General features: G+C 35.4%; 1 protein-coding gene and 1 non-coding gene across 2 annotated transcripts; one reads left to right on the forward strand and one right to left on the reverse strand.

The window, feature by feature from the left end:
* The first annotated feature begins 5,781 nt into the window (after positions 1–5,781).
* Positions 5,782–5,889, forward strand: LOC127742363 (small nucleolar RNA R71). Its single transcript, XR_008003552.1, has one exon. It is a non-coding gene; the product is annotated as a small nucleolar RNA R71 (small nucleolar RNA).
* Positions 5,890–13,227: 7,338 nt separating this feature from the next.
* Positions 13,228–16,751, reverse strand: LOC107465440 (uncharacterized). The gene is made up of 7 exons (XM_016084415.3): positions 16,392–16,751; positions 15,762–15,841; positions 15,598–15,658; positions 15,001–15,058; positions 14,748–14,805; positions 14,203–14,275; positions 13,228–13,485 (listed from the first exon to the last, which is right to left on the reverse strand). The coding sequence occupies exons 1-7, from the start codon at positions 16,677–16,679 to the stop codon at positions 13,393–13,395; spliced, it is 711 nt and encodes a 236-aa protein (XP_015939901.1). The 5' UTR covers positions 16,680–16,751; the 3' UTR covers positions 13,228–13,392.
* Between the last annotated feature and the right edge of the window lie 3,110 nt (positions 16,752–19,861).

Here is a 19,861-nt window from a genome sequence, read left to right on the forward strand (position 1 = left end):
CTTATACCACGAAGACTCTGATCTCACGGAATGGAAGGCTCTATTGTCAGGAGAGACAACCATGTGTCGTGGACCAGGAGGCCAAGAGATATACATTCAAGCTTATTTTCAAGTAGAACGGAAGTGGTTGTCAGGCACGCGTTCATAAGTGAGAATGGTGATGAGTGTCACTTGATCATCACATTCATCATGTTGAAGTACGAATGAATATCTTAGAACAAGAATAGGCTTGAATTGAATAGAAAACAGTAGTAATTGCATTAATTCATGAGGAATAGCAGAGCTCCACACCTTAATCTATGAGGTGTAGAAACCCCACTGTTGAAAATACATAAGTGATGAAGATCCAGGCATGGCCGAATGGCCAGCCCCCTAAACGTGATCAAGAGATCAACAGTGATATAAAGATAGTCTCAAAAATGATCTAAAGATCTCCCGATATAAAATACAATAGTAAAGGATCATATTTATAATGAACTAGTAACCTAGGGTTTATAGAAATAAGTAAATGATGCAGAAATCTACTTCCGGGGTCCACTTGGTATGTGCTTCGGTTGAGCATTGAAGCTTTCACGTGCATAGGCTTTTCTTGGATTTAAACGCCAGCTCTGGTGCCAGTTTGGGCATTTAGCTCCAGCTTTTATGCCAGTTCTGGCGTTTAACGCCAGAAAAGGGTAGAAAATTGGCGTTAAAACATTAGTTTGCATTATCAAAACTCGGGCAAAGTATGGACTATTATATATTGCTGGAAAGTAAAAGATGTCTACTTTCCAACGCAATTGAGAGCGCACCAATTGGGCTTCTGTAGCTCCAGAAAATCCATTTCGAGTGTAGGGAGGTTAGAATCCAACAACATCTACAGTCCTTTTTCAGCCTCTGAATTAGATTTTTGCTCAGGTCCCTCAATTTCAGCCAGAAAATACCTGAAATTATAGAAAAATATACAAACTCATAGTAAAGTCTAGAAATATGATTTTTGCATAAAAACTAATAATTATATACTAAAAACTATCTAAATCATACTAAAAACTACCTAAAAATAATGCCAAAAAGCGTATAAATTATCCGCTCATCACAACACCAAACTTAAATTATTGCTTGTCCCCAAGCAACTGAAAACAAGATAGAACAAAAAGAAGAGAATATACAATGAATTCCAAAATATCAAGGAAACTTAGCTCCAATTAGATGAGCGGGACTAGTAGCTTTTTGCATTTGAACAGTTTTGGCATCTCACTTTATCCTTTGAAGTTCAGAATGATTGGCATCTCTAGGAATTCAGAATTAAGATAGTGTTATTGATTCTTCTAGTTCAGTATGTTGATTCTTGAACACAGCTACTTTATGAGTCTTGGACGTGACCCTAAGCACTTTATTTTCCAGTATTATAACCGGATACATAAATACCACAGACACATAAACCACTCAGTCTCAAGCTTTTCACTTGAACCTTCATGACACAAGCACATGGTTAGGGACAGCTTGATTTAGCCGCTTAGGCTAGGATTTTATTCCTTTGGGCCCTCCTATCCATTAATGCTCAAAGCCTTGGATCCCTTTTACCCTTGCCTTTTGGTTTAAAGGGCTATTGGCTTTTTCTGCTTGCTTTTTCTTTTTCTTTCTTTTTCTTTTTCGCCATTTTTTTCGCAAGCTTTGTTATTCACTGCTTTTTCTTGCTTGAAGAATCAATTTTATGATTTTTCAGATTATCAATAACATTTCTCTTTTTTCATTATTCTTTCAAGAGTCAACAATTTTAACATTCATAAAATTTACTATAAAAAATATGCACTGTTCAAGCATTCATTCAGAAAATAAAAAGTATTGCCACCACATCAAAATAATTAAACTAATTTCAAGATAAAATTTGAAATTCATGTACTTCTTGTTCTTTTGTAATTAGGAACATTTTTCATTTAAGAAAGGTAAAGGATTCATGAAATTATTCATAGCTTTAAGACATAGACAATAGACACTAAAGATCATGTAATGAAGCTAAAACATAGATAAAACATCAAGCATAGAAATCAAAAAATAGAAAAATAAGAACAAAGAAATTAAAGAAAGGGTCCACCTTAGTGATGGCGGCTAGTTCTCCTTCTTGAAGATCCTATGGAGTGCTTGAGCTCCTCAATATCTCTTCCTTGCCTTTGTTGCTCTTCCCTCATGGCTATTTGATCCTCTCTAATTTCATGGAGAAAAATGCAGTGCTCTTGGTGCTCCATCCTTATTTTCTCCATATTGGAACTCAAATCTCCCAAAGAGGTGTTGAGTTGCTCCCAATAGTTATGTGGAGGAAAATACATCCCTTGAGGCATCTCAGGGATTTCTTGATGAGGGACTTCCTCATGTTCTTGTTGAGGTCCATAAGTGGGCTCTCTTGTTTACCCCATCCTCTTTTTAGTGATGGGCTTGTCTTCTTCAATGAGGATGTCTTCCTCTATGACAATTCTAGCTAAACTACATAGGTGACAGATGAGATGAGGGAAGGCTAACCTTGCTAAAGTGGAAGGTTTATCAGTAACCTTGTATAGTTCTAGAAGTATGATCTCATGAACTTCCACTTACTCTCCAATCATGATGCTATGGATCATGATAGCCCGATCCACAGTTACTTCGGATCAGTTGCTAGTAGGAATGATGGAGCGTTGGATGGACTCCAACCATCCTCTAGCCACAAGCTTTAGGTCAAGCCTTCTTAGTTGAACCGGCTTGCCTTTGGAGTCTCTCTTCCATTGAGCTCCTTCTACACATATGTCCATGAGGACTTGGTCCAACCTTTGATCAAAGTTGACCCTTCTAGTGTAGGGGCGTGCATCTCCTTGCATCATTGGCAAGTTAAATGCCAACCTTACATTTTTTGGAATGAAATATAAGTATTCCCCTGAACCATTGTAAACCAATTCTTTGGGTTCGGGTTCACACTTTGATCATGGTTCTTGGTGATCCATGCATTAGCATAGAACTCTTGAACCATTAAGATTCTGACTTGTTGAATGGGGTTGGTGAGAACTTCCTAACCTCTTTTTCGAATCTCATGTCGGATCTCCGGATACTCATTTCTTTTGAGCATGAAAGGGACCTCAGGGATCACCTTTCTTTTGGCTACAACTTTATAGAAGTGGTCTTGATGGACCTTTGAGATGAATCTCTCCATCTCTCATGACTCAGAGGTGGAAGCTTTTGCCTTCCCTTTCCTCTTTCTAGAGGTTTCTTCGGCCTTAGGTGCCATAAATGGTTATGGAAACACAAAAAGTAATGCTTTTACCACATCAAACTTAAAAGGTTTGCTTGTCCTTGAGTAAAGGAAGAAAGAAGGACGGAGAAGAAGAAGAAATAGAGGAGAAGGAGGGTGAAGAAATGTTCGGCCAAGGAAGGGAAAAGTGTATATGATGTGTGAAAATGAAGGAGTGATGAGAGGTTTATATAGGAGTGAAAGAGAAGGGTGTTCGTGTGTGATGGTTGGGTTTAGGAGGGAAAGTTTTTGAATTTTGAATGGTGGGGTAAGTGGGGTTTTTGGGGAAGAGTGGGTGGATGTGAGTGGTGAAGAGGTGATAGGGAAGCGAGATGGAGGTGATTGGTGAGGAGTATTTGGGGAAGGGTGTTATGGGAAGGTGTGAAGAAGAGAGAGAGTGAATTAAGGTAGGTGGGGATCCTGTGGGGTCCACAGATTCTGAGGTGTCAAGGATTTCTCATCCCTACACCATTCTAGCATGTAAACACCCCTTTGAGTGCCAATCCTGGCATTAAACGCCAGGTTGCTGCCTATTTCTAGCATTTAACGCCAGCTTTTCTTCCCTTTCTGGCGTTTAACGCCAACTTAGTGCCCTTTTCTGGCGTTAAACACCAGTCTGGTGCCCTTTTCTGGCATTAAACGCCCAGAATGGTGCCAGACTGGGCATTTAACGCCCATTCTGCTACCCTTACTGGCGTTTAAATGCTAGTAAGCTCATCCTCCAGGGTGTGCTATTATCAATGTTGTTTTTTATCTTTGCTTTTGTTTTTGTGACTCCACATGATCATCATCCTAAAGAAAACATAAAATAACAATGGAAAATAGAAATTCAACATAGATAAATAAAAAAATTGGGTTGCCTCCCAACAAGCGCTTCTTTAATGTCAATAGCTTGACAGTGAGCTCTCATGGAGCCTCATAGATACTCAGAGCATGATGATGGCCTCTGAACACCAAACTTAGATTTTAAATGTGGGAGCTTTGGTTGACTCTGTATTGAGAGAAGCTTTTCATGCTTCCTCTCCATGGTTACAGAGGGAGATCCTTGAGCCTTAAACACAAGGTAGTCTTCATTCAATTGAAGGACTAACTCTCCTCTGTCCACATCAATCACAGCTCTTGCTGTGGCTAGGAAGGGTCTTCCAAGGATGATGGATTCATCCTCCTCCTTTCCAGTATCTAGGATTATGAAGTTAGCAGGGATGTAAAGGCCCTCAACCTCTACTAAAACATCTTCTACAACTCCATAAGCCTGTTTCATGGTTTGTCTGCCATTTCTAGTGAGATTCTTGCAGCTTGTACCTCAAAGATTCCTAGTTTTTCCATTACGGAGATTGGCATGAGGTTTATGCCTGACCCCAGGTCACACAGAGCCTTCTCAAATGTTATGGTGCCTATGGTATAGGATATTAAGAATTTTCCAGGATCCAGTTTCTTTTGAGGTAATGTCTGCCTAATCAAGTCATTCAGTTCATTGGTGAGCAAGGGGGTTCATCCTCCCAAGTCTCATTACCAAATAACTTGGCATTTAGCTTCATGATTGCTCCCAGGTACTTAGCAACTTGCTCTTCAGTAATATCTTCATCCTCTTCAGAGGAAAAATACTCATCAGAGCTCATGAATGGCAGAAGTGGGTTCAATGGAATCTCTATGGTCTCTGTATGAGCCTTAGATTCCCTTGGTTCCTCAATAGGGAACTCCTTTTTGTCCAGAGGACGTCCCATAAGGTCTTCCTCACTGGGATTCACGTCTTCCACCTCCTTTGTGCATTCGGCCACTTTGGTTATGTTGATGGCCTTGCACTCTCTTTTTGGGTTCTCTTCTGTATTGCTTGGGAGAGTACTAGGAGGAGTTTCAGTAACTCTTTTACTCAGCTGACCCACTTGTGCCTCCAGATTTCTGATAGAGGGCTGTGCCTCATTCATGAAACTGAAAGTGGTCTTGGATAGCTCAGAGACTATGGTTGCTAAGCTAGAGAGACTCTGCTTAGAATTCTCTGTCTGTTGCTGAGAAGATGATGAAAAAGGCTTGCTATTGTTAAACCTATTTCTTTCACCATTATTGTTGTTGAAGCTTTGTTGAGGCTTCTGTTGGTCCTTCCATGAGAGATTTGGATTATTTCTCCATGAAGGATTATAGGTGTTTCCATAGGGTTCTCCCATGTAATTCACCTCTTCCATTGCAGGGTTCTCAGGATCATAAGCTTCTTCTTCAAAAGATGCTTCTTTATTACTGCTGGATGCAGCTTGCAATCCAATCAGATTCTGAGAAATCATATTGATTTACTGAGTCAATAATTTTTTCTGAGCCAATATGGCATTCAGAGTATCAATCTCAAGAACTCCTTTCTTCTGAGTTGTCCCATTATTCACAGGATTTCTTTCAGAAGTGTATATGAACTGGTTATTTGCAACTATTTCAATGAGTTTCTGGGCTTCTGCAGGCATTTTCTTCAGATGAATAGATCCACCTGCAGAATGGTCCAGTGACATCTTGGATAACTCAGACAGACCATCATAGAAGATACCTATGATGCTCCATTCTGAAAGCATGTCAAAAGGACACCTTCTGATCAATTGCTGGTATCTTTCCCAAGCTTCATAGAGGGATTCACCTTCGTTCTGTTTGAAGGTTTGAACTTCTACTCTAAGCTTACTCATCTTTTGAGGTGGGAAAAATTTAGCTAAGAAGGTATTGACCAGCTTTTTCCAAGAGTTCAGGCTGTCTCTAGGTTGTGAGTTCAACCATATACTAGCTCTGTCTCTTACAGCAAAAGGGAAAAGCATAAGTCTGTAGACCTCGGGATCAACTCCATTGGTCTTAACAGTGTCACAAATTTGCAAAAATTCAGCCAAGAACTGATGAGGATCTTCCAATGGAAGTCCATGAAACTTGCAATTCTGTTGCATCAGAGAAACTAATTGAGGCTTAAGCTCAAAGTTGTTTGCTCCAATGGCAGGAATAGAGATGCTTCTCCCATAGAAGTCGGGAGTTGGTGCAGTAAAGTCACCAAGCACCTTCCTTGCATTGTTGTTGTTGGGTTCGGCCATGTCTATTTTGTCTGCTTCCTTTTTGAAAATTTCTGTCAGGTCCTCTTCAGAGTATTGTGCTTTAGCTGCTCTTAGCTTCCTCTTCAGAGTCCTTTCAGGTTCAGGATCAGCTTCAACAAGATTTCCTTTGTCCTTGTTCCTGCTCATATGAAAGAGAAGAGAACAAGAAAGTATAGAATCCTCTATGTCACAGTATAGAGATTCCTTGAGGTATTAGAGGAAAATAGGAATAGAAGGATAAGGTAGAGAGAAGAATTCGAACTTATAGAGAGGGAGGGGGTCCGAATTATTAAAGAAGGATAAGTGTTAGTCATTAAATAGAAAGAGATGAGAGAGAGAGAGAGAGAGTTTTCGAAAATTAAAAAGATTTTTCAAAAAATGGTTAGTGATTTTCAAAAATTGGGAGTGAAAAAGTGGTTAGGTGGTTTTGAAAAAGATAAGAAATAGTGATTAGTTGAAAAAGATTTGAAAATAATTTTGAAAAGATAAGAATTTAGAAAAAAAATTTTGAAATCAAATTAAAAGAGATATGATTGAAAAAAATTGATTTTAAAAAGATATGATTGAAAAGATATGATTGAAAAAGATTTAAAAAAAAAGATTTGATTTTTAAAATTGATGACTTGACTAACAAGAAATTAAAAGATATGATTCTAAAATTCAAATATTGAACCTTTCTTAACAAGAAAGTAACAAACTTTAAATTTTTGAATCACAACATTAATTGTTAGCAAGGATTTTCGAAAATATTAAAAGAAAAATAAAAAAGATTTGATTTTGAAAAAGACATGATTGATAAGAGAGCATATGAAAAAGATAAGGTTTTGAAAAATTAGTTTTAAAACTTGAAAAATTGAAAAAGATTTGAATTGAAAACAAAATCACCTCCCTGGTGTTATCCTGGCGTTAAACGCCCAGAATGGTATCCATTCTGGCGTTTAAGCCCACTTGGCTACCTCCTTGGGCGTTAAACGCCCAGCCAGGTACCCTGGCTGGCGTTTAAATGCCAGAAATCCTTTACTGGGCGTTTTGAACGCCCAACTTTTTCTCTGTAATTCCTCTGTTGTATGTTCTGAATCTTCAATTCTCTATATTACTGACTTGAAAAGATATATTTTTGAATTTTTTTTGAATTTTTAATGATGAGAGAGAAAAATAACATAATGAAATTAAGCATGAAAATCTAAGATCAAACAAGGGATGCATGCAAGAACACTTTGAATGTCAAGATGAACATCAAGAACACTATAAAGGTCATGATGAACATCAAGAACGTATTTTTGAAAAAAAAATTAAGAAAAGAAAGACATGCAAGAAACCAAACTTAGAAATTTTCATACTAGAGACACTAACAATTTGAGAATGCACATGAGAAACAACAAAAGACACAAAACAAGAGAATTTAAAGATCAGACAAAGAAAATCATCAAGAACAATCTTGAAGATCAATGAATAACACAATGCATAAGTTTTTGAAAAATGCAAGAAAAATAAGAACATGCAATTGCCACCAAACTTAAAAATTGACACTAGACTCAAACAAGAAACACAAATTATTTTTGATTTTATTATTTTATAAATATTTTTTTTCGAAAATTATTTTTGGAAAAGAAAATAAGAAGCTCAAAATTTTTAATAAGAATTCCAGGAATCATGCAATGTTAGTCTAAAACTTCAATCTAAGAAGATTAGACATGGCTAGCCAAGCTTCAGCAAGACATTACATACAACAACCAAATTGATGGGAATCAACTAGCTCCTGTGATGATAAAAGCATCATCTGAAACTCTAGAATTCGTTCTTAAAAATTCTGAAGAACAAAATAAAAAGAAAAATACCTAATCTAAGCAACAAGATGAACCGTCAGTTGTCCAAACTCGAACAATCCCCGGCAACGGCGCCAAAAACTTGGTACACGAAATCGTGATCTCACACACTTTCTTCACAATTCCACGTAGCTGACCAGCAAGTGCACTGGGTCGTCCAAGTAATATCTTACGTGAGTAAGGGTTGATCCTACGGAGATTGTTGGCTTGAAGCAAGCTATGGTCATCTTGTAAATCTCATTCAGGCAGATTCAAATGGTTATAGGATTTTGATAATTAAAAGATAGATAAAACATAAAATAGGATAGAGATACTTATGTATTTCATTGGTCGAAACTTCAGATAAGCGTATGGAGATGCTTTGCTCCTTTTGAATCTCTGCTTTCCTACTGTTTTCATCCAGTCATGCGTACTCCTTTCCATGGCAAACTGTATGTTGGGGGATCACCGTTGTCAATGGCTACCGTCCGTCCTCTCAGTGAAAATGGTCCGGCTACGGGTTACGTAGGGCTAATCATCTGTCGGTTCTCACTTGTGTTGGAATAAGATCCAATGATCCTTTTGTGCACTGTCACTGCGCCCAACACTCACGAGTTTGAAGCTCGTCACAGTTATCCCATCCCAGATCCTACTCGAAATACCACAGACAAGGTTTAGACTTTCCGGATCTCAAGAATGCTGCCAATTGATTCTAGCTTATACCACGAAGACTCTGATCTCACGGAATGGAAGGCTCTGTTGTCAGGAGAGGCAACCATGCGTCGTGGACCAGGAGGCCAAGAGATATACATTCAAGCTTGTTTTCAGGTAGAATGGAAGTGGTTGTCAAGCACGCGTTCATAAGTGAGAATGGTGATGAGTGTCACTTGATCATCACATTCATCATGTTGAAGTGCGAATGAATATCTTATAATAAGAATAGGCTTGAATTGAATAAAAAATAGTAGTAATTGCATTAATTCATGAGGAACAGCAGAGCTCCACACCTTAATCTATGAGGTGTAAAAACTCCACGATTGAAAATACATAAGTGATGAAGGTCCAGGCATGGCCGAATGGCCAGCCCCCTAAACGTGATCAAGAGATCAACAGTGATACAATGATAGTCTAAAAAATGATCTAAAGATCTCCCGATATAAAATACAATAGTAAAGGATCCTATTTATAATGAACTAGTAACCTAAGGTTTAAAGAAATAAGTAAATGATGTAGAAATCTACTTCTGGGGCTTACCTGGTGTGTGCTTGGGCTGAGCATTGAAGCTTTCACGTGCATAGGCTTTTCTTGGAGTTAAACGCCAGCTCTGGTGCTAGTTTGGGCGTTTAACTCCAGCTTTTATGCCAGTTCTAGCGTTTAACGCCAGAAAATGGTAGAAAGTTGGCGTTAAAACGCCAGTTTGTGTTATCAAAACTCGGACAAAGTATGGACTATTATATATTGCTGGAAAGCCCAAGATGTCTACTTTCCAACGTGATTAGGAACACGCCAATTGGGCTTCTGTAGCTCCAAAAAATCCATTTCGAGTGCAGGGAGGTCAGAATCGAACAGCATCTGGAGTCCTTTTTCAGCCTTTGAATCAGATTTTTGCTCAGGTCCCTCAATTTCAGCCAGAAAATACCTGAAATTATAGAAAAACACAAAAACTCATAGTAAAGTCTAGAAATGTGATTTTTGCATAAAAACTAATAATTATATACTAAAAATTATCCAAATCATACTAAAAACTACCTAAAAACAATGTCAAAAAGCGTATAAATTATCCGCTCATCAATCATAGAAGCAAAATTGGTAGAACTTAAAATTATACAATTTGTTACTATTATATTCTAATTCCGATTTTCCTGAGTCCCTCACAATCACAAATTTGAAATCCAATAAAATTTGCACAATTAACACAATATTCACAAAAATCAACAGTAGAATCTTCAAATTTGAAAGCTAAAAAGAAATTGCTGATAAATAAAATAGAGAGAGAGAGAGAGAGAGGAAAATTATTGAACTTTTTCGCGAATAGCGCTGGAATTGGAGAGCACGAGCTCAAGCTTAGAATTTCGTAGAGTGCCAAACGAGCAAGCATCCGGTCAAGAAGCTCCTCAACCTCCGCGTCAAACTTCCTTGCCGCCATTGACGATGCTTTTGAAGATGAAAGTGAAGCCAGTTCCACCATAACGACATAGATCTGAGACAAACGAAGAAACAAAGACAGCAACGCGGATCTGAGGTGGAGGACAAAAATAGGAACAACGATGTAGCTTGAAGATGGACGGTTGTTGGCGATGGCAAGGTCTGCAGCGGTGGTCGGCGATGGAGGAAAGTGCGGTTGTGCCGTTGTGAGTTTTGGGAGAGTGTTTTACTATATTTGACAATTGATGGAAAAATGATAAAAATAAAAATAAAGTAAAAAATTGAGCGGCAATAGTGATAATTGCCATTATTGGAGGAAAAAAATTAGAACTAAAAGTAAAAAGATAGTAATAATTTAGTGGCAATAATAATAATTGCCATTATAAAATATAATAATAATGGCAAATGTATAATTGCCACTAAAACATAACTTAAACAAAATTAATAATAGCCATTATATTATGGCCACTAAAAATTTGTCGCTAAAACTAATTTTTTTAGTAGTGTTTCATTCATATAGAGAGATTACAACATACATATGAAGCTTTTATACAGGCAAACTTTCATAATAAAATAATAATTTTTATAACAACTAAGCACTAGTTGTAATATTTCATGAAACTAGTAAAAACTTGACTAGTCAAATTCCTTATTCAACTTTGCTTCAAATTCTCTTTTAAGTTTAGTCATTAACTTGAGACTTCCAATTCATGATTCTTCTAGTATGAAGTTGATAAATGCAATTTGTCATATAGATGCTTCATGGTTCTTCCTTTATTTGTTTCATCAAAATCAACTTAATTTTGTAGCTTCTAATTTTGACTAGAAGATAAAATTTGATTTGTGATTCTTGTAGTTTCTAGTTTCATCACTTGTGATTCTTATAGCTTCTAATTTCATGAAAGTTCTAGTATGATGCAAGATGATTTAATTTTTACTAACATTTAGCCAAACCAGATAAATTTACAATATTCAACCGATTTAGTCCATAACAAAATAACAACAAAGTCTTATCCCACTAAGTAGGGTCAGTACATAGATTAATTGATGCTATTAAACCCTATCATGCATCATATCTATAATGAGACTATCCAGTTTAGTCCATAAAAGTTATTCTTGGGATGCTCTAATGATCATTATGCAGACAAATTGGAGCAAAAGAGGAGAAGAATGAGCTGAGTACCAGAAGGAGGCAGTGATGGACACATTGTCCCACCTATGATGACGATGCAAGCGCAGAGGAGCATGAAGAACATGCTGTTGGGTTTTTTTTTTCTCTCCTTTGTGAGGCCCAAGCCCAATATTTTGGGGGTGTATTCTTGCACCCTAGTGTCACAACCCTAATTCAGTTTTTGAGGTATTTTGAGAGAAAGAGAGAATAGCCACCAAGTGAGAAAGAAAGGGAAAAACAGAATTCCCGTTTTTGTCCAAAGCAGCAAATTTCAAATGGCAGTTTCTCAGTTGTTCATCGTTGGATCGGCTTGAAATTTAAACTGCATATTCCTATCATCTTGTTCTTCATTCTGATCGGTGGAGATGTTGATTGGAGGTTTGCAGTAGGAGAAATTGGTTTCGCAAGAGAGAAATTAGGTTTCCCGTTTTTACACAGAGCAGAAATTTTGGAACGGCAGTTTCTCATTCTTTCACCGTTGGATCGACGTGAAATTTGAACTGTAGATTCTTCACATCTTGTTCTTCATTCTTAACGGTGGAGATTTTAATTGGAGGTCTGCAGAGGGAGAAATTGGCTTCGACATCAGCTCTGTTTTTTGGGTATATTTCATCTTCTTGCCTATTATTTGTGAGCTTTGGTGCATTGATGTTTTGGCTGGTTATATGCACGTTTTTGTGCTTTGTTTGAGACTCTCTTGTACCTCATTTGATTATAGTGGAGCTATTTCATTGGTCTGGATGACCCGTGGTTTTTACCTCTCACATTGAGGGGGTTTTCCACGTTAAAATCTTGGTGTGTTCTTGTTATTGCTTTACTTGCTATATTTGCTTGTTATAGTTGCTGCCATATTGTGTTGTGAGTGCTTCCATATTGTTCTTGTGTTGGACATTGTTGTCGTTTCCGCTGCTAGGCTTTTTCACATGCAAGGTGCCACGACGGTGCTTGTGCTGGGATGGCTTCAGCTTGGCGCAAAGCCATCTCTGGAGTTCAAGGACTACTGAGTTGAGGTTGAATGCCTTATTTCTAAGTTACAGCAGCTGTGGTGACCGTTTTGGAAATGAATTCAGTGGAGACTTTGTCCTTGTAGGACAAGAATTGAAGAACGGTAGTTGGAGTTTGTTATACACTTGCACTTATGTTTGTTGCTTCTTTGAGCAAAGTAATATGTACACTAAATATACGTGTTGTTTTTCCCTTTTTCTTGATTTAAACGTCAATTTTTTTTTGGATAAGTTATTTGTTTATCGATATTTTGGATTAATTATCACTTAGAGAATGATTAATGATTTATTTTTAACAGACTTAGTACTGAATGACTTGTAAACCGTTTACCATATGTAAGTTCACCACATAAAAAAAGGTCTGTTTGTAGTAGTAATGGTGTTATTTATGATAAAAAAAATGCTAAGTACATACTACATACTTAAAAACAATCATCAAATTTGTTACAATGTATATAAATAAATACATATGTAGTTTAACTAATTTTTAATGTGTATTTTATGTTTCAATATATATTTTGCATAAGTGACTAATTTTATAGTATATACCGAACATAGTTGTTATAAAATAAACCTCATAGCTTTTAATTCCATAACTGTTCCTTCAGTATCCTTAACAACTAACAAACAAATTCAAGCTATGATTAGCAAATGACATGAACATACATGGAAGTAGCAAAACATCGATATCTAAGTTTGACAGAAAGCTACTAATCATTGGTGTGCATTTAATACTTTAATTTGGAAACTGGAATTATTTCTGAAAACTTAAAAACAAAAAAACCTAACATTCAGAACAGTGCAAAGTGAATTGATGTTTGTATTTTAACGTTATCAGCCATTCATACAAGTGAATGCCAAAAGAATCAAACTGATCTTCAATACACTGGAGTTTTACAAAAAATATTGAGAACCGCTACTATAGCATAGGAAAAATGAGTGAAACTGTGAAAGTAACAAGTTAAGAAATTCGAGCTTATGACTAGAGAATTTTAAGCGATACAGCAGCAGATCGAAGTTTTACACCATCACTGTCCCATTTGGATTGTGGCGCCGTTGCTCCGGCAATGATTGCCTGTACAATATAGAGGACCAGAAATTTATGCAGATGGAAATGGAACTATAGGAAAGATTGGCATGCATTAGTAGTAAGGAGTTGCTTCATCGGTACTGTTGTACTTAGCTATAGCCTAGAGGGCCAACTACCTAGAGTTGCTGACCTAAATTATTCCTAGATTTAACTTGTATTCCATATGTGCTATCAATATTAAACTATTTTACAGACGTCTAATCTTATAGTTGAATGGTCATTCAAAACAAAAGACTAGTTGGAGGTTTAATTATTCTGATAGTCCTATACTTTTATCAATTTTTTAACTAGATCCTTATATTAGATAAAAAGTGTTACTGAATCCTTATATAAGATAAAATTTTGTAAGTAGATTCTTAGTAATAATTATTTTTCAGAAAAAAACACACTAATCTTAAAATATTTTGCTTTTAGAATATTTCGTAATTCATTCTACATCAAACACAAAAACAAATATTTAAAAAAAGTTTGTATTTTTATAACAAAAAATAGTTAGAAAAGACTTCATTAAAAGTTTTTATCTAATATGGAGACTCAATTACAAACTTTTAAATTATAAAGATCTAATTGAAAATTTGATGAAGGAATAAGGACTAACATAGTATTAAACCATAGTTAGGTGACGAGTCTGAACTTTTATAAAAGTTTTGACATCGATATAATGATATCTGCGAATTCCAACTTGCAAATGTAGTAACATACCTTTCCACCACTGACACCTGCAACTAATGCTATGTGCTGCTCATCTCTACCAAATTCATAGAAATAGTAAGTCCTGAAATCAGAAATGGCAACGCTGCGTTAAAGAGTTATAGGGGGGAAGAAATGACTCAATGTGGCATGTAATAGAGCTCAACAAGGTTGCTTCTAGATGACATACAAATTACAAAATTAACCAAGCCGTAGATAGTTGTAGACCTTCATTTCTTTAGACACCCCGTTTTTTTTTTTCTTCACCGTTTTATTTTTAAAAATAGAAATTCCTACATCGATTTTATCCTCAAAGACAAAGCCTTTGACAGGTTGACCTATATAGTTCAAGTCTTCTTTTCTTTTTGTGTGTCTCTAAGATCGATATCCAAACTCTCTTATAAGGAATCTTACTAATCCGATTCTAACTCTCCCAGCATCGGTTTTTTTTCTCTTACCCAAGACTCACACTCGAGACTGCTGAAAAAGAGAAAAACTTACCTATCACTTGACCAACCAAAACTTCGTATAACTCAAGTCACCGAAAACCAACTTACCTAAAGCCATCATCTTCCTTTATTTTTATGGATCGCGCAGCATAAAGTGTTGAACCACCTACAAGTAAGTCAAGGGCTAACTAAGAAAACACAAGAACTAAGATAAAAAGAAATCACAATAAAGTGCATCATATCATTTAAGTAACTTAATGCAGCTAGATAATGCTCTATGCCATAAAGATAAACTTAGAAGGAAAAATCATCTTTCAGAACCCATGCAAGGCATACAGATTACAGAAACTTAAATATGCACCTGGAACAAATATTTTTGCTGTGTCCTTCAAGGAGCCTAAATCAGTTATATCCTGAGCCTGCTCTGGTCAAGAAGAATATGTTATTTTTAAGTTCTCTCTGGATTTTACATCAAGAATCAAACAACAAAAATAAATCTATTCACAGTTACAGTGACTTGTAATAACATTGTTACAGGAACAGATGGCAGATAGACAACACATATTCTTAGTGAAAGACAGAGATACCCGAAGTTTAAATAGAACATATCAGATCAATTTCTTATCAAGAGAAGAAAGTTCTTCAAGTTTTTGGTAACTAATGAAAGCGAAATCTTGCACCGAGAAAGACTAATGCTAGCTTGATACTGAACCGTAAAGGAACCAAATGGGGAACAATTGAAAAGGATAAAGAAGATAAAATACAAGGCCAAGCCTTTGCAGTGGCATCGAAAGCTTTTTCTGATGTAAGAAACGCAAAATGCCAAGTCTTTGTTATTAAAATTACAAGTATTTCTTTGGAGAGAATTCTATATGCAATATGCAAAATGAAGAACTTGATACAAAGGTAAATAAGAGAACCGAGGTAATTATAAGTAATAAAGTAACGGTTTGATTACCTCTAAGAAGGTGATTTTAAGTTGATTGGTCGGTCGAGTAACAACACTCAGAACCTCATATCTGTTTCCAACCGAAGACAACATGCTGAGGTTTCCATCTAAACATATCTAAATGCATATCAAGAAAAGAAGCATGGTATTGGGAGTTTTTCTAATCAAAATACCCATCGGGTGATGCAAATCGCGCAGCAAATGTCTTTGGCTTCACCTTGTCTCCGTAAAGAGACAGCCCAGCATTAAAATCCTACAAGCAAATGGAGAACCAGCTCACTCAACTGAACATTTCACTAACAACATTTCATTTTTCAACAGTAACATTGTGTTATCACTGGCACACTCCAAGTTCCTAACTATGTATTCATATTCTTTCACCAACCACTTTCAATTGTTATAATAACTAATTTTCCAAAAAATTGGAAAGACTTGAACAGAGAAATAACGATTAATTTTAACACAGTACCGATTCAAAGTGTTTACCAACAACTAATCACATTCAAATTCACGTCTTACACAAGAAAATCATATAGAACTAATGATATTGCCGATTGAAATGCTAATCCCCAATATTACACAACAAACACTGAAGCCAATATTTAACATGAGAAAAAAAAAATCCGAAACACAATTAGAAGAACCATCCAAAATATAAACTCAACAAAAGCTCATTTTAGTTTGCTTTGAGCTTGTTTGGCAACTTATTATATTGTTGGCTAAAATTGGCTGCTAAAGTGTTTGTTCCCTAGCATTACTCGTACAGATATAGTGCAGTTAGTTTGAATGAATGAATGAGTTACCTCTGGTTCCATGATATCCTGAAAATCAGGAGGGACTCGAATGGCGAAGCCATCACCATAGAACTGAAACCAAGATTTGGTGTTTTCGATGGCAGAAAGGAGAGGCTTGGAGGGCGAAACTTGAGCTGAAGAGTGGAGAAGTGGGGCTTGTGGAATGAGGGCAATGGCAATGGAAAGAAAAGGAGTTTGGAGAAAGAGGGTCCTTCTAGAAGTGAAAGGGAACAAGTGTTTGGTGGTTGTGGTGATGGCGGGAATGGGATTCGGAGTTTGGAGACTGAGAATTGCCATCAAATGAACCCTTGATAATTATGATAACGTGGGGTATCATTCTTCAAAACACCATGTCTTCGAGTCATTTCTAATTTTCTACGGAAGAATTTTTATTGAAAACCAAACCGCCAATGGATCCCGTTATACTAATAGGTCAAATCATTTAATCCAACAATAAATATTTAAAATTATAATAAAAATAAAAATAATAACTCATAATTAAGGTCGGAACTAAAACAAGTCAGCTTACGAATCAGCATAGGTTAAACTTGCAAGTTACTGAATCAAGCTTAAACTTAAAATTGAGCTCATAAATTAAAAAAAATTATTTTAATAAAAATATTAAAAATATTTTTTTTAAAAATATTTATATATATCATGATATTATTGAACATTTTTATTAAATCGGTTAATAATTTATTTTTTAATAAATCAAAATAAAATCGATTTAATATAGCAACAATAATAAACCTAATTGTCCGCATTATAATTATTAAATCCGATTTGATTCAACCGATTTACACAATTTAAATCAAATTAAATTTAAATTTTTTGATAAAAAGACAAATATATTTTTAATTTTTGTTTTAAAAAAATAAAAAAAACCATGATATAGTGAATTATGTAAATTGGTCGGTTTGACTGGATCTGATAACAATTGAGTTTATTGTTATTATTATAAAAAAATCGATTTTATTCTAGTTTGTTAAGAAATTCAAAAATAACCGATTCATTAATATATCCAATAATAATGTGACACATAAATATATTTACTATATATTTTTTAATATTGGTTTAATGATTCTATTAGTATCTATAGTTTCACAAAATTTTTAATTAGGTTTCTATACTTTTTTTCTTTTTAATTGGGTCCTTATACGTTTTTTTTTTTCAATTTAGTCCTTACCGTGACAAAATCATTTGAGATAAAGGAATATTCTGTTTAAAAATAGAATATTCTCCTAATTTGATTAGAATTACTAATTAAATCCACCCCTATCTTTTCAAAATACCAAAACTAACCCTTAGCATTTTGTCCTAAAAATGAAGAACCCTAGCGTCTGCTCTGCTATGCTTCGTGTTGGTGGTGTGTTGCTTCCGTCGCGTTCCCTCGCCGTGGATCGCCTCGCCGCGCATCGTGTCATCGCACCACGCCTCGCCTGACCGTACCTCACCTTGCTGCTCTGCTCTTCATGTGTCGATGCTGATGGTAAAATCTTCAAGAAGCGCCCTATTCTAATCTTAGGTTCAGTGGGGAGCTATGGAGCTCATTTGCCTAATGGGTCAGAGAACAGGTGAGATATTCAAAGGACTAATATCAAGTATTTAAGAATTAACTGTGATTGCTCTTTACTTGTGGTATTTGTTATACTTTCTTATCTTTTGTGTAGCCAGTTAATTGATCAACATAGTTAATGATATTCTAGATATGATGATATTTCAACTTTTCTTCTTCATCTTGGTGTCCCATTTTAATCTCTTGGTTTTTGAGGAAGAGTTGATTGACAGAGATTGGGAATAAGGAGAAGTTGAATGTTTTAGGGGTGTTTTATTCGTATTGTGTTGTGTTTTTTTTTTTTCAATTTTTTAGTTGTTTTCAGTTCCTGTCTCTCAAGTTGTGAATTCTTAAGTTGTGTGAATTTGTAGTTCAGTTTCAGTTTTGCTTAATTATTTGCAACTTTTGCTTGTTTCTCAAATTATATTCTAAATTTATATTCTAAATTTTGTTGATGGCTATGATCCATGGATTCTGTTTGTAGTTCAGTTTCAGTTTTGCAGAATGCCATGAATGGGGTAAGTTTTCTTCTCTCTTTTACCTGATTATGAATCAAAGCTTTGTAGCTCTAATTGCATATAACATAGCTGCTTAGAAGGGCTAATAGTTGGATTAATTTCTGCTTTGTAGAGATCCAAAGTTAATTTTCTTATTACATATTATTGCATGCTAGGGATGACAGGCTATGAGCTACTTAAGAAAATTAAGGTACTTAGTGTTGTTGCTTTGGTACATACTTAGGACTTTTAATCTCACTAACACATATACATTTTTTGAAAATGTGATATGGCATCATCATCATTATTACTAGCATCTTGCTGCCATATATAGTAAGAGAAGAGGAAGGAGTACCTAGAAGAGAAAGGGAAGAGAAAAATATCACATATTTCTATCCACTGCTGTAATAACTTCAGTTTGGCTGGTCTCCAAGCATTCACAACCACTAGAAAATGCATCACAACACCCTTTGCTGCTAAATCTAGAGGAAAAGAAAGAAAATTTTATGTTCTTGTAGAGTTTGTAATATAATTAGATTATAGATGTGGATTGAGAGCTTAGTTGGCTTTGAAAATCTAAGGTTACATATTGATTTATTGTATGTACAAGAAAATGCAGTAAATCAACAAACAATGTCCACAGTGGCTGTGAGACAATGACACTTCCTATTCCTAATCATCCTACATTTTCAGTTGGAAGAAACATTAAAGAAGAGCCAACATCAAATGATTTTGATAAGGATCTTTTGGTCAATGAAGTATCAATTTCAAATATTCTACCTAGATCATTAGTATAAGTGTTCTGCTTTGAAATTGTATAAGTAAATCATGTCTGCCTTTTTGAATCATTGTTGTTTAAATTTGTTATAGTGTAGTAGATTCTACTCATCATTCAAATATCTAGAGATAATTTCTTCTTTTTTAGTTGATTGAGTATGTTATATCTATTTGTTTAACAAAAATTTGAGTTATTCTGGGTGAAAATCGATCCATTAATTAAATGTTGTAGTTATTAAACTGTGTTGAGATTTGAGAAGTGATCCTATAAATTCCTAATATGGCTAATAAGGCCATGCCGCTATGTTCTATATTGACATCAAGATTTTGGCTGCTACTGTAGTATGATATAAAAAGAAGCTGCAAACAGATAAAAGGAATTTTTGGTACAATTTGTATATAAATAAGCAAAAAGAATAATATTGACAAAATAAAAAGAATTATATGAATATCTTTCATTGATTATTTATAGTTTCACCAAATTTTCAATTAGGTCCCTATACTTTTTTTCTTTTCAATTGAGTCCCTAAGGGTATACAAGTAATTTCACAATTTACTAACATTTTTTTTACGTTTAACGTTAACATGGACTAAATTGAAACAAAAATTAATGTATAAGGACCCAATTGAAAAGAAAAAAAATATAAGGA

The sequence above is a fragment of the Arachis duranensis genome, chromosome 9 (genome assembly GCF_000817695.3).
Source record: "Arachis duranensis cultivar V14167 chromosome 9, aradu.V14167.gnm2.J7QH, whole genome shotgun sequence".
NCBI classification, from domain to species: domain Eukaryota; kingdom Viridiplantae; phylum Streptophyta; class Magnoliopsida; order Fabales; family Fabaceae; genus Arachis; species Arachis duranensis.

Bases quoted from the DNA above. Each gene is read 5' to 3' on its own strand.
- LOC107465440 (XM_016084415.3), bottom strand. From the start codon at position 16,679: ATGGCAATTCTCAGTCTCCAAACTCCGAATCCCATTCCCGCCATCACC. The intron at 15,842-16,391 runs GTAACTCATTCA...ATTTGCTTGTAG, and splicing joins AGGATATCATGGAACCAGAG to GATTTTAATGCTGGGCTGTC. The intron at 15,059-15,597 runs GTAATCAAACCG...TGACCAGAGCAG, and splicing joins TTAAAATCACCTTCTTAGAG to GCTCAGGATATAACTGATTT.